This window comes from Uranotaenia lowii, chromosome 2 (assembly GCF_029784155.1).
Source record: "Uranotaenia lowii strain MFRU-FL chromosome 2, ASM2978415v1, whole genome shotgun sequence".
Lineage (NCBI taxonomy): Eukaryota > Metazoa > Arthropoda > Insecta > Diptera > Culicidae > Uranotaenia > Uranotaenia lowii.
The window spans coordinates 72,678,617-72,694,024 of record NC_073692.1 but is presented as its reverse complement, the minus strand read 5'-3'; the positions used below and the strand labels follow the sequence as shown (position 1 = coordinate 72,694,024).

The following is a 15,408-nucleotide window of genomic DNA, read 5'->3' as shown; positions in this document are numbered from 1 at the left end:
TCATTTAGTTATTTTGAAGCAATTTCAGATAAGGAAATGAAAAAGAGAATTCTGTATGATCGAATAGCTCCTAAAACCTGGCTCGCCAACGTTTCGGCAAAATTCTTTATATAAGATTTATGTTCGTCTCTAGAATGTCCATCCCAGGGGGTGGGGGGTGGGGTTATTTGAAAAATTCGGGAATTCCCAATTCCCGGGAATCATAGTTTCATTCCCGGGAATTTCCGACATGTATGAAATTATTTCTCTGGAAATGCCTGATAGCCTCCGGAACCATTCTTATTGTTTTTTTGAAAATGTAGTCATACAAAACTCGTTGAGAATATGCCAATTCCTGTGGCAGTAGATATTTTGCAGCCATTTGGTGCAATTTTTTTATTCAAAAAGATTATATTTATTTCCATACCGTTTTTATTGATCGAAAACCCATGACCCATCGAAAAATATACGAAAAATCGCTCAGTAGGTAGGCAGATTGTGTTTTCACGAAAACAACATTTATGTTCTTGTTTTTCTCTGACTTCGAAAGTAAGATGAATTTCAAATCCAGAGTAAGATCAAGACATCGTTTTTTTTTCATATGAAGAACAATTATGTACAGTATTCAGAAAGCGAAAAAAAAATTGGGCAAATGAAACAAATGAAAAGATGTTTTTTACTTACCAATAATTGCATGAATGAATTCTCCATTTGACCTATTCAGGTAATATTATAGTTCGTTTGACGGTTTTAATTTATCATTATTGAAAACAGTTTCATTTATCAAATAAAGAATAAGTTAAAAAACATTATGAAGAGTACATTTTGAACAAATTATGGGCTTGTATGCAGGAAGGTTCGATAAGCTACATTTCAATCGAAGTGAGAAACAGGTCACCAGATTTTCCGATTCCCGGTAACGAGAAAATGGCCGGGAAATAGGCACTCTAGACTCTATCTCACTAGAAAAGATGGACAAAAAAATTTTCATAACTCTTGGTTTGGCATAAGAAAACTTTACAGATAGTAATAACGTATTTTAAGTTCTGAATGTGTTCAAAAACACCAAAATATAGGTGGCCCAAGATACCCCACAAATTGGTTGCGTTTGTGTGACTTATTGATGTTTCATCAAAAATTTCTTTTCCACGTCAAAGAACATGACAAAACTAAGACCATAAGCGTATGAGCATATTTTTGTTATGTACTTTCGGTCTCCCACGGATGCAATTTTGCGGGTGCTTGTTTAATTGAGTAAGTACATTTTTCTAGGCTAGTTAAATAAAAGAAGCATATGATACGTACATAAGTCAACAACATATAGAAAAACATGCCTACGCAAAGCGACGACGATGGCAGTTGAATTGAGATTTTTATCTCAACACACAGCTGAGATATTTAGAGAGGCCCACGTTACCCCAGTTATATTGAAATTAAGCTAGATTAATCTATTGAAATGTACTTTTTTTAAACAAGTGTCCAATTTTACCTTTACCTTCATAGCAATGATAATGATTTTCAATTTAGCTATTTTATCTTATGTTTATCAATCAATTTCATATTTTTCTCAATCAATTCAAGGCGAGTCCGTATCAGCTCAGATTTAATCAAAACGGTTTTGTCCGGATGTATTCACATAATTTGCTGAATTAACCAAAAATATCAAATTGAGTAATGATTTGTTTTAATTTTTGATCCGAAAACGAATATTTCATAATTATTTACATCGAAATCAATTAGAATTTTTTTTGAAGCATTGGACACAATTTGATGTGCTTCGACAAAAAAATAATGGTTCTAGTTTCTCCTATCTTTTCCTAATTTTGTTGGAATAAGGCATACATTTTGTAACCAGTGCGTTAGTTTACCGTTTAGTGTAGTGAGAATCATAGTTTAAATTGCGAAAAACACCATCAAGATTCAAGGAGGTGCTTTGGGGAGGAACGGAGAATGACCACTCCAAGATACCGAACGCGTAGAGGCGGCGTGATCAGGTCAACAGAGCGCTAGTCGACACCAGGTGGAGCTGAAGGACGCGTTATGGTAACGGTAACGCTAACGCATCGAAGCGTAACAGGACATGATGGGAGGAATTACTGGACGGACCTCAAATGTCTATGACCGGAGTACGGGGTCAATAGCCTTGCTAAGAAATAGGCTCATTTGGATCCGTAAGCTCGAGACGTCGACTTCACCATACCACACAACCGCACAAAGCCAGTAGGCAACCCAGCAAGTTATCTGGGACACACCTTTTAACCAGGAAACCGCCATTTTGAACCCCGTACCCGGCGTCCGACTAATCCATTTCCGTATCCCATCATGTGTCTTAGGACCCCGTAATTTTTGGCTGAACAACAACATCAGCTCCACCGGTCGATCCACCGAAGGTTTGCCCTTGAGGTCGCCATCCAGGGAACCGCCAATCCGCTCCACCTAAACTGCGAAAGGTCGTGAACTACCAGCCGATACCCAGCGTGCTTCGTCCGTCGTCGCTACAACCCACCAAGAGATCCTTGGATCCCTGTCACCAGCCGTCGGGAAGACGCGAGAAGGTTATCGAGCCGAAGCCAACCCACAACACCGTCACGGCACCATTGTCACCACCGCAACACGAGGTAGGACCATTTAAATTCCTTGGGGAAACCCCCCTCATATCGGGGAAGTGAACAACCAAAAAGCCATTCGCCCAGTGTCACGTTAGTGCTTTACGTTTTCGGGAAAATAAAGTGGGAGTTCTCTTAACCGATCTAAAGTGTTTCCTTGATTCCGCGATTCCTTTTACGAGTGCCGACCCTGAGGCTAGAGGGGGGTTCTTGCTCCGCTGAGCAGTAGGCTAGCCCGTTGGTTACAATTTTGCTCTGATTTGTCCGGGAATGCACGGTTTTTCACCCGTTGGTTTTGAAAACAAAAAAAATTGCCAGGCCCGAGAACGTGCTGAAAAATTCTGGAAAGCATAATATAAAATTCCATAGATTTTGGCGCTACTTGCACTCGATTCATCAAGACAAGCACGCACATATAATCGCTCGATTAGAAAATTATTTTTGTTTTGCTAAAAAAAATCAATTTCAATATGAATAAAATAAAATCTGCCAGCCTAACTTAACATGTTTACTTCATGCCTATCCTTGCGCTCATTCTTGATTATTATGAAAAAAAAAAACCATTCCTGTGGTAACTATGGTAACTATGGTAACGCACTATGAGATATAGTCATACAAGCAAGCGGACAAACTTATAATTCTAGAAGTTTTGGTTTTATCACCGCTATTGTTTGTACTTCGAAACTTATTATTATTTACTATCGTTATTAAAACTCACCGAAAAAAAATCGATAATTTCGATATACAAACATGTATTGAAATGTTTTCAACAATTCGACTGTTATTTCTTTTGGTTACGATCGTAACATTATATATTGCATGATCACATTTTGGAAGTGGCTCATATGTTCATAAAAAAAATTAGGAAAATTATACATGAATTTGAGCGGAAGTCAGGCCCCTATCCTTTCAGTGGCTGCCTTTTTATTTCTTAAACACTTCTAGCCAGCTCTTATTTGTAAAAAAATACACGTTTGAAATGTTAGGACAATATAGGAAGCCCATTTAGGGTATCTCATTTCAAAGTCAAATACGGGTGACCTGGTAAGTTGAACTACTCGTTTTATGATTACTTTTCATAAAGGGTAGGTATAAAAAATGACACTGGTAAAATTCTGAAAAAACTCCAAATCGTGAGATCGGAACTGAACTTTTCAGAACTTGTTAAAATATCCACGTAAAACTTGAAAAAAATCTGCCGAGCATAAATGATCTCTTCCGAAAACTTTAATTATTTCATTTTTTTCTGATTTCCTTCGTTTTCTCATGCTTTATCTTCTTATTAACGTTTTCATCAATGTTTTGTACGTTGTAAGTTTTTTTTTGTAATCTGTGATCCTAAATTTTTCAAATTGTTTACTTTCTAATGAAACTTTTATTGAAAATTTTCACGATTTTTGTCCGCGTGATTTCCTATTGTACAACACAGTGCCATGTTTTGTTGTCAAGTCGCGAATGCCATAAAGATGGTAAAACGACTATAATCGAAACAAAAAAAAAAAATGTTTTGTTGATTTTTCTGTGTTTGACAGCTCTGTGCGTTAATGGCGACTCCTCTCAGAAAATAATCTTTTTCCAGCGACCCATTCCTCATCGATTCCACCATGTTACTGCTACCGGAGCAGCGAATTATATCAAATTAGCCTTGACTTCAAGTTGCTAAGGAGAGACAAATAAAATTATGACTTGATAATCAGCCTTCAATAAACGCATTTTTATTTTAATTTTCCAACACGTAGTTTAACTAACTGACCGAAGTTCGAACATCACAGTTAAACTCTGTAACTTAAATATTGTAACGGTTTACGAAAATTATATTGGTTGTTCACGAAATAATCCCTCATGGGAGGAATATACACACATAAGACTCTGTGTTAAAGATACCCAGAGGGGGATATATGGAAAAGTTCTCTAATTCTATTGTTTTTTTTATTTATAGAGGATTTTAAACATTGCAGTCATTCGACCTCTGTGGAGAAGCTTTCTTTATAATGGAAACCCTTCCAAAGACGATAAAATAACTTATCGTTATTTAGACAGCCGCTCAGGATACTGATGGCGGTTTTTCCTAAAGGAAAATGGTTGGGACGTTGACCTCAGGGAAAGAATGCAAGTTAGACCCTCATACACATTTGGCTTTGCTTTCGAGAAGTTGGCTATTTGGAAGTATCGTGTCAAGTCCTGGCTTTTAAATTCGTGGAATTTCACTATTTTTGGCAGTTATATTGTCGGCCTTGTGAGCCCGGGAAATATTGTTCCGAAAAGATCCGCGCGAGCGTTAAGTTGCCCCAATGATTACAAAAACCGGAAACGGAACCGCTATCGATCCTGTCCGAACTTAGCCGGAAGTGCCTGTATGCGGAAGGAGTTCGATTAACCGGTAAATTTTTTTTCATATTTCTGTTTCTGGTTATATTTTACCATAGCGGCGATATAGGAGATCCATTTGTGGATTATTTTGGGAACATAGCCAACTCAATTCAAACTTTTCATTATCGCGATTTCTTCTTTCTGAGCCGATTTGATTAGAATCCCCCCTGGGAGCGAGTCCGGGCTTTACAACGACTTCTGCGCATCAATTATTATTAAAGTTGTTCGCGCTTAAGTGCTCAAAGTTAAAGTACACAAGAAGTACTAATAATTAAATTTTTAGGTGGGATCATTAGGTACTTAATTGGAGATTGATCGTCTCATCTGGTGCGACAACATGCTGGTTTTGTTGGGTTTTTGAGTTATTAGTTTTGTTCACGTTAATTTTCACGAAAACTGAAAATGGGGTTTTATCAGTGTCTCCTGTCAATTTGGACATTTGACCACTGCAAGCAAATAATGTCATGATTCATGTCCCGAGGAAAAATCGGAAGGGATTCCCAAGAGAAAGAATCATTTTCCGGAGGGCCAGGTCATAATCTAGAGCTGAATCCTATTTAAAATCTTAGGAATATCTTGGCCAGATGTTTTATTTATTTTTTTTTATTTATATAGTATTCCGTCTCACGACATAATTAACTTGACCAGATGTGTCCCAAGTGATTATCAGAAGTTTGGATCAGTCCACGAGCTGTAAAAACGTGATAGACACGAAGGAATATCAAGATTTACAATTTTTTAGCCAACTAGAACAAAGACTCCTGAAAACGAAGGACAATCCAATTGAGTCAATGACAAACCAAATATTTGACACTATCAGGAACCACGACCAGTCATTATGATTAGCTGATTTTGGTATTTTAAACATGAACTTGGATATTATAGCTTAGCTTAGCTTGGTTGACTACTCATATCCACCTTAAATCATTGAACTTGAAGTGCTTAGACATGACCATTCATTTAAAGCCTCAGATAACATATTTGATTAGACTTTATTCAACTTACGCACTTCGAATTCCATGATCGCTGGCGTGGCTAAGCAGAACAAGTTCTACCTCGCCAATGGTTGCTACTCCGTGATTGATCGAGGCCATCAGTTTTGTGCAAGGGCCAAAAGAATGGTGCTTGGGACTAGCAGTTCATTCACAATGCACAAAACTCATGCTCTCCCTTTGAAAATGATCAATAACGGCGCCGGCCACGTCCTAGTAGTCAATGAGGAATGAAAGAAGGATTGTTAGTAGGATACTACAAAGAATCAATTAACAACTATTTGTCCTTTTATATTTCAAAGATTAATTTAGAAATATTCAGGAACAAAAGAAAGTCAATATCTTCAACTATAGAAACCGTCTATACGTCTGCGAATCTATATTGAAATATCCCAGGAAAGGGTTGTGTTAAAAGGGGAAAGGTTAAAGATCAGGATCCATTTTGGTCAATGGTGCGATCGAGTTTTCCTACACCTCCTATGCTCCTAGATTTTTCCTAAGGAAACTCCTATTTCTATCTTTGAGGCAGTAGAAAGAAACTAAGAAAGACCTAGTAAAGTGAAAAATGTGTTTAATTTTTTAACTAACTTGTATTCCTAATTCTTATTCCTGATCCACTAACGTTTTTCCAAAAACGACTTTTCAGAGTTAAGAGACTTTTATCATACTTCTAAGAATTTGTTTTAAGGAAATGTAGAAAATATTAAAATGTTGTTGATGGATGAAGTGAATCATATTTTTGTTCTATTTGATTTTTGACTTGTTATGTAGTTTGTGATAACTGAATTAAATCGTTTTTGGAACTCATTAGTACAACTCAACTCTTTGCCTCATATTCTTTATGAAAAATTCATCTCATTTAAACAAAGTTTTATGACGGTACAAATGTTTAATCATTTATTAACTTCCGTGATGGATATAAAAATTATTATGGAATTATTAATTATTTATCAAAGTATAAATAATGCAATATGTTATAGTGAATCATTTATTGGCCCTTATTGTTTTATATCAACTTACAGCACTGTTGATTATTATAAACAGAATGCAAATTGAAAACTACGTTATTGAATCTTAAGTATCACGACGAAATTATTGAAAATTTGATATTTTAATACTATTGTTAATTGTTTATATTGCTGAAGATATTTTGATGCAGGAATAGGTGCATAACTAATTTATTTTGATACTGATGATTGAATGTAAAATTTATGTTGGTGGTTCATAACAGTTTCAAATCAATCTAGCTAGATTCAAAAATATTTATTTTAATTATTATTTCCAATTAATAATGCTTTCTTGAAAATCCCCTATTTGTTTTCTCAGCCTCGTGGTGACAAGGCTTTTTGAAAATTTATACCTATACAATCCAACCTAATGAGAGAACAGTTTTGTTGAAACATCTATAAACGCTAAAAAATATGATGTTTTTTCCTTAAATTTTCAACACTTCAGCAACGCGTTGAAATAAACACTCATAAATGCTATTCTTATAAATATTGATGATGAAAATAGCTTCTCAAATGTACGATAATGCCTTTCAATTAATCGATACCATTGTTCAATTCAGTTAGAGCTTAATGTAAAATGTAGTAAAATGATGATAACAAAAACATTGACCTTTGCTGGAGTATAATTTCGCTAAATGAGGCATAATCCAAATTCAATAATAATATTAAAATACCGGCTCATTTCTTCGGAATGACCCAAATCCAAATAAAAAGCCAACAAAACATATTTAAAATAAAAATTAAAAAACTTGATCAAATGTAAGAGTCAATTCTAGTCGATGGTAGATGCATCAAATCGCAGATCTTTTAAGCTGCTGGGGAATATGAGACCCGTTTCGAGTCCCCCGAACAAGACAAAGATCCGAGACCCTCCGCAGCCATCAAAACAGCGTATCCGTCTCCCAACGGATGCCAGGCTTCAGGACGCTTCTCCGAAAAGCAAACAAACAAAAAAATTTAGAAACGAAATACTTATCTGAAGTGATGTTAATTCCTTCGGACATTTCAAAAACAGAAATCGCTTTTGCACGAGGTTCTCGATACAGGTTGTTGTTGTTTCCTCACGTATCTCCAGTGTTATTCCAATGTCTCCTGTTCCAGTAACGGCGTATCGAGGCCGGGTATCCATACACATAGTTTTTGCTTCGTTACGCTCAATGAGCGGATTTTGACACTTCAACCATAAAATGTTCACTTGGCACCTGATGATTTTTCTTCACAGAACTAATCCGAATCCGCTTAGTAGCAGAGTTATATATCGATCTCAATTCTCATAGCCTAAATTCTCCAGAAATATGAACAAAATTTCACCATTTACAGCTTCGAAAAATTTGATGTCAAAATTTCGCGTCTGCTTCTATTCAGGCCCAGCCTACTCTTCCATGAACTTGGATATTATATTAGTAAAACATAAAATGAACTTATAGAATTTTCCACCCCAAAAATGTATATTTTTCGATTAAGGGGAGATAAGGGCATAACGAGCACCCGGGGTGAATTGAGCAACTTTCTTTCTATGGAAGTACGTATATTCTTCAATAAATTTTCATACCAGATAGACTCCTTTAATCTCTGAACACGAATCAGTGATGTACCTCACATAATATAGCTGTTTTCTATAATTAAATAAGAGTTTTCCTTGAGGTTCCCTTATCTCCCCTACTCTGCTAATGAGAATAGAAATAATGGTATCATTATTTTGGTGATATTCAATTCCTGATGAGAACAAACATCAGAAATATGTGTATTCCTATACGCAATTCCTACCACAATTTTGCATAACGTTATAACTGGAAAAAATAGTCCTTTACTACTTACATAAGGTGCCTAAAAATTTATCATCACTTTAGGGACTTACCATTTCTAACAGATCGCCCAGACTTTTGCTCTGCTTCGTTTTTCCAACCGTCAGACACTCATAGCTGCTGGAACGAAAGAACGGAAATGTGAAGAAAAATAAATTTAATTAAAAATTCCCATACTCTTCGGAGACAAAAGTTTTATCCTTAGCTTTGTTGAAATACTCAGTAAAAGCACTTGCGTCGGTAAACCATTTAGCATTGTAGATACGTGGCATTTGCGGCCAGTTAATTCCGGAAACGCAAGAAAGACATAAGAAGTAAGAAGGAAAAAACCTAAGATCTGTTTTCACGTCCTATTCCCCAAGAAAGCGGAAGTGCTGAGAGAACGCAAAATTCCTAAACGCAGACAAATGGCTTTTTCCGCCCTCGTGTGGTGAAGGAGGAGCAATCCGTTCCTCAAACGGAAATGTGGCAATAAGTCTTAAATATCGTTTTCTCAATTTTTCACCGATTTTATCAGTGTGGCAGCAATAAAAGAGCGATCAATCGAAGCCGATTGGAACGACATCGCGCCTGTTTGATGAAAATCTTCTTACCGACTATAATCCTATTTGTAGGAAAATAGTTATGCGTTTTTTTCCTTGAATGGAATTTTAATTTTTTTTTTTGCAGCACATGATTGTAAAATAAATTGGGTCTGCTTTAAAAGATGACCAGTCCAATTTGGTCGAGGGTCTTCAAATTTAATTTACTTTTCCCTAATTGGTTATGAATTTAGGGTGGGATATAAGAAAACCGCTTTTAAAAGCTCAATAATTGATCCTTTCAAATAAAAATTAATACTCATCGATAGACGAACATAAACAGGGTTTAAAAGTGATCAGTTTCAACAAAAATAAAAGCGTCTAACGAAAACAAAAGCTTCATACATTCGTTCGGAATGTTAGAATCTGTCACATGCCATCTCTTGAGCAGCTTACCCTGCCGTTGCTGTAACCATAACTTGGTATTTCCGGCAAACAAGCAAAAAAACCGTCGTTGTTTGCCCGTTTCGATTTGCCGATAGGAGAGAGAATTGTTTGTTTATCCCATCATCAAAGCATTGAATTTGCGGGGAAGCACGTGTGTGTGTGTGAAGGAAGGTAAGGGATTGGAGACGACCATTGAAATTTCCCATTCCAACCATAAAAATTTCATCAAATTCCCATTCCTTTTTCCCTCCAACCATTCGGATGTCCCGTCCGTCGTGACAAAACTGACTGAATTGGACGAACTGAAAGTGCAGACGACGTCGCGACATTGGAAAGTCGCTGGGGAAATCGTTGGTGGAGCCAATCGAAATTGAATTCCACGTCGGGTTTTGTTTTATCGTTGCTTGTTGTTTTTTATCATTGTGCTAAGGGTTTTGTTGTGAAGTTATTAAATTTTCTTTCGTTTCATTGAGAGATAAAAGCAGGGAAGAAAGTCTCATTTTGTGTAATGCATCGGTAGTCTCAGAATTTGTTTCTTGACCTACAATTTTTTTTATTTCTTCTGATTTTTGAAAAATTGTCAGAAAAATTTCCGCAGAGCTACTTTCTAGTGCTCAAAAAATATTGTGATTAACATTACTTTGGTAAACAAATATATAGCAGGGGGGCAGTACTTGAAAGGAAGTATAAACTCCCTGTGAAGGGCAGTGCAGTTAAGGAAGTACAAACTCCCTGATAGGGGCAGTACTTGAATGGAAGTACAAACTCCCTGAAAGGGGAAGTACTTGAAAGGAAGTATAAACTGCATGAGAGGGGCAATACTTGAAAGGAATTACAAACTCCCCGAGAGGGGCAGTACTTGAAAAGAAGTACAAACTCCCTGAAAGGGGTAGTACTGGATGGAATTACAGAGTCTCGGCAGTGCAGTAAAGGAAGTACAAACTCTCTGATAAGGGCAGTACTTTAAAGGAAGTACAAACTCCCCGAGAGGGGCAGTACTTGAAAGGAAGTACAAGCCCCCTGAAAGAGCAGTACTTGATTGGAAGTACAAACTCCCTGAAAGGGGCAGTACTTCAAAGGAAGTACAAACTCCCCGAGAGGGGCAGTACTTGAAAGCAAGAACAAACCCCCTGAAAAGGGCAGTACTTGATTGGAAGTACAAACTCCCTGAAAAGGGGAGTACTTGAAAGGAAGTATAAACTCCCTGAGAGGGGCAGTACTTGAAAGGAAGTGCAAGCCCCCGAGAGGGGCAGTACTTGAATGGAAGTACAAACCCCCTGAGAGAGGAAGTACTTGGCAGGAAGTACAAACTCCCTGAAAGGGGCAGTACTTGAAAGGAAGTATAAAATCCCTGAGAGTGGCAGTACTTGAAAGGAATTACAAACTCCCCGAGAGGGGCAGTACTTGAAAGGAAGTTCAAACTCCCAAAAAGGGGCAGTACTGGAATGGAATTACAGACTCCCTGAGAGAGGCAGTGCATAAAAGGAAGTATAAACTCCCCGAAAAGGGAAGTACTTGAATGGAAGTAAAATCCCCCCCTCCACCCCGAGAGGGGCAGTACTTGAAAGGAAGTACAACCTCCTTGAGAGAGGCAGTACTTGAAGGCGAACAAGCGACCTTCTGGTAAGCTAATGATCAATTTAAGCTTAGAGCGATTGAGATTAATCATGTTTCATTCTTCCTGTACTAAAATAATTACACTGCAGTTCTTTGGATTGTTGATTTTACTGTTTTAGTAAAATTACCATAACTTTGTCAATTTTTAACCGATTTTGATAAATAACCACTCGAATCTTTGTTATGAACTGACATTTAAAGCCCATATAAAATCAGATTTTTTTAAATGTTACCAATTAGACTGCCTTGAAAGCATAAAAAACAAGAATTCAATAGAACAAAATTTTGGAAAAAATGCATTTTTTTTTCATGTTTGCTATCATAAATTCACTGATATTAACGATAATGTTGATTATACGCAAACATGGAGTTCATATGATCAATAGCAATTTAATTCACCTTCGATGTGCAAAAAGAGATTTCAAATAATTGTTATGCAGTTCAAAGTATTTGAATCTAAGTACAAGTACATTTTATATATTTCCAAAATTTCATATTTCAAGCATAACTTCAAAACTGTTCTGCTGAGTTTTTTTTAAATTTCATTTTTGGATTCAACGCTTGATTTTACATCATAAATGTGGGTTAGTCAATACAGCTCACATTTTTTTTTAATTTGTGTAAAATAGTGTAATTAGCTCTTATGTAAATCACTTGTGATAAAAAAGTCATGAGCCTGTTTCTGGTTATGAAAAATGCCAATTTACGTTCTTCCTATGATAATATGACTCAGAGTTCAAACACGCCAGTAAAAAGTAGCAATTACATTACATCACCACTTAGCCAAAGCAGAAGCTCCCTAGAATTTGTTCTAGCCTAGAGGGACTCGTTTATCCATCCTTACGGCACCAGCTTACTCACTGGGAGCGTTATTTAATTCGAGCAGTGATAAATACCACCCACGCCCCATCCAATGGTGTAAGTGAAACACACATACGAACACACTCACGGGATCAGGTGTGATTGAATGTTTCATCGCTCACATTATGGGCGCGCTTTACGAGTTTGAATATTTCATGGTAAGCCGAGGAAGTCTGTACATCCTACACATAAAAAAACAGATCCCTGGAGGACATTTTCCCGTTCATTCAGCTGTCTGGTTCAAGAAAAAAACACCATGAAGTTGTGTCTGGACCGCATGCAGAAAATAAAAAAAACCAAACCAACAAAAACGAGCAGCTATAACAGTGCAAGTTTAATAATTCTCATTGAGCGATAGCGTTCGCTGCATTTGGAGAAATGTAGCTACGGTCAATTGAAACGGCAAAATGGTGTGTAACTAGAACATTTTACAGTTCCAAAAGCCATGAAACCTGGTTCTTTGTTCGTCGGAAACAATAGTAGTCATTCACAGTCTTGAAAATGGCGGGAATACATTAATGTTCCATTGTGCACGGCTCAATGCCATTGCAAGATTGCATGCTTGCAGCACATACCACCTATTTTTTTATTCCAACCCTTGCCCTGGTTGATCCATACTTGATGTACCTATTTGAGAACTGGCGGTGAGCTACTCAAATACTCTACAAACTTCGTCATTTTGTTTGTCCTTGAAAAATTGAAAATTTGATCTGGTTTTGTGTCATATCTGTCATTTTTGTCATTTTTGTCATTTTTGTCATTTTTGTCATTTTTGTCATTTTTGTCATTTTTGTCATTTTTGTCATTTTTGTCATTTTTGTCATTTTTGTCATTTTTGTCATTTTTGTCATTTTTGTCATTTTTGTCATTTTTGTCATTTTTGTCATTTTTGTCATTTTCGTCATTTTTGTCATTTTTGTCATTTTTGTCATTTTTGTGTATTTTGGATGTTTTTGTAGCTTCGTTATTTTTGTAATTTTTGTTATTTTTGTAACTTTTGTGATTTTTGTCAATTTTGTCATTTTTGTCATTTTTGTCATTTTTGTCATTTTTGTCATTTTTGTCATTTTTGTCATTTTTGTCATTTTTGTCATTTTTGTCATTTTTGTCATTTTTGTCATTTTTGTCATTTTTGTCATTTTTGTCATTTTTGTCATTTTTGTCATTTTTGTCATTTTTGTCATTTTTGTCATTTTTGTCATTTTTGTCATTTTTGTCATTTTTGTCATTTTTGTCATTTTTGTCATTTTTGTCATTTTTGTCATTTTTGTCATTTTTGTCATTTTTGTCATTTTTGTCATTTTTGTCATTTTTGTCATTTTTGTCATTTTTGTCATTTTTGTCATTTTTGTCATTTTTGTCATTTTTGTCATTTTTGTCATTTTTGTCATTTTTGTCATTTTTGTCATTTTTGTCATTTTTGTCATTTTTGTCATTTTTGTCATTTTTGTCATTTTTGTCATTTTTGTCATTTTTGTCATTTTTGTCATTTTTGCCATTTTTGTCATTTTTGTCATTTTTGTCATTTTTGTCATTTTTGTCATTTTTTTCATTTTTGTCATTTTTGTCATTTTTGTCATTTTTGTCATTTTTGTCATTTTTGTCATTTTTGTCATTTTTGTCATTTTTGTCATTTTTGTCATTTTTGTCATTTTTGTCATTTTTGTCATTTTTGTCATTTTTGTCATTTTTGTCATTTTTGTCATTTTTGTCATTTTTGTCATTTTTGTCATTTTCGTCATTTTTGTCATTTTTGTCATTTTTGTCATTTTTGTGTATTTTGGATGTTTTTGTAGCTTCGTTATTTTTGTAATTTTTGTTATTTTTGTAACTTTTGTGATTTTTGTCAATTTTGTCATTTTTGTCATTTTTGTCATTTTTGTCATTTTTGTCATTTTTGTCATTTTTGTCATTTTTGTCATTTTTGTCATTTTTGTCATTTTTGTCATTTTTGTCATTTTTGTCATTTTTGTCATTTTTGTCATTTTTGTCATTTTTGTCATTTTTGTCATTTTTGTCATTTTTGTCATTTTTGTCATTTTTGTCATTTTTGTCATTTTTGTCATTTTTGTCATTTTTGTCATTTTTGTCATTTTTGTCATTTTTGTCATTTTTGTCATTTTTGTCATTTTTGTCATTTTTGTCATTTTTGTCATTTTTGTCATTTTTGTCATTTTTGTCATTTTTGTCATTTTTGTCATTTTTGTCATTTTTGTCATTTTTGTCATTTTTGTCATTTTTGTCATTTTTGTCATTCTTGTCATTTTTGTCATTTTTGTCATTTTTGTCATTTTTGTCATTTTTGTCATTTTTGTGTATTTTGGATGTTTTTGTAGCTTCGTTATTTTTGTAATTTTTGTTATTTTTGTAACTTTTGTGATTTTTGTCATTTTTGTCATTTTTGTTATTTTTGTCATTTTTGTCATTTTTGTCATTTTTGTCATTTTTTTTTTTCATTTTTGTAATTTTTGTAATTTTTGTCGTTTTTTGTCATTTTTGTTATTTTTTTGTAATTTTTGTTATTTTTGTTATTTTTGTAATTTAAGTTATTTTTGTAGTTTTGGTAATTCTTGTAATTTTTGTAATTATTATAATTTTTGTAATTTTTGTCATTTTATTTCATTTTTGTGTTAAAACTGAAAAAAGAAATACTAGGTACTATTGCTGCCGCCAATCAATAATTAAATCAATATCACTTTCGCTAGTGAAAATACCAGACAACCATCAGGCAACGCCAGTTCTACATCGGCGCCAGCCAGACATATTAAGTCTCGGGATGACGGAACATAAAAACAGTCCCACTTCCAACATATCATCCCTAATGGGACATGTCTCCTGCAACGGGGCGCGTTTACAAATCAATAGAATGGAAAACAACTCCACTCTGCTCTGATGCCATCCAATATCATTGTAGTAGGACTTCAAACTACATAACACATCCTACCCGCTTCTAACTTTCGCGGGGCCGCAGAAGATAAAATTCAATATCCGGGGAGATATTCCATCATCTCTGTCAGTGTACCAAATGGATTGAGTTGCTATAGGATGTGGCCCACCATTCAGAGTGCGGTTATCGAAGAATAACTGTCAACCATGTCTGCTCTGCTGATGGAGTTCCGAGCTTTCGGTGCCATCGATTTCAATTTTATAGCGTAATATCTAGGATGTCCGTCGTTGCCAGTTAAGCTGAGACGATTGAT

General features: G+C 35.2%; 1 protein-coding gene across 6 annotated transcripts in view; it reads right to left on the bottom strand.

The window, feature by feature from the left end:
• LOC129748909 (breast cancer anti-estrogen resistance protein 3 homolog) overlaps nucleotides 1-15,408 on the bottom strand; it is a 353,061-nt gene that overhangs the window by 26,168 nt on the left and 311,485 nt on the right. For 3 of the 6 annotated variants that reach the window (XM_055743704.1, XM_055743706.1, XM_055743710.1), the window contains one exon: nucleotides 8,816-8,882. In XM_055743704.1, the coding sequence (XP_055599679.1) occupies nucleotides 8,816-8,882 (67 nt within the window). The remainder of the gene's footprint in view (nucleotides 1-8,815; nucleotides 8,883-15,408) is intronic. The other 3 variants (XM_055743705.1, XM_055743707.1, XM_055743709.1) reach the window with 1 other exon arrangement.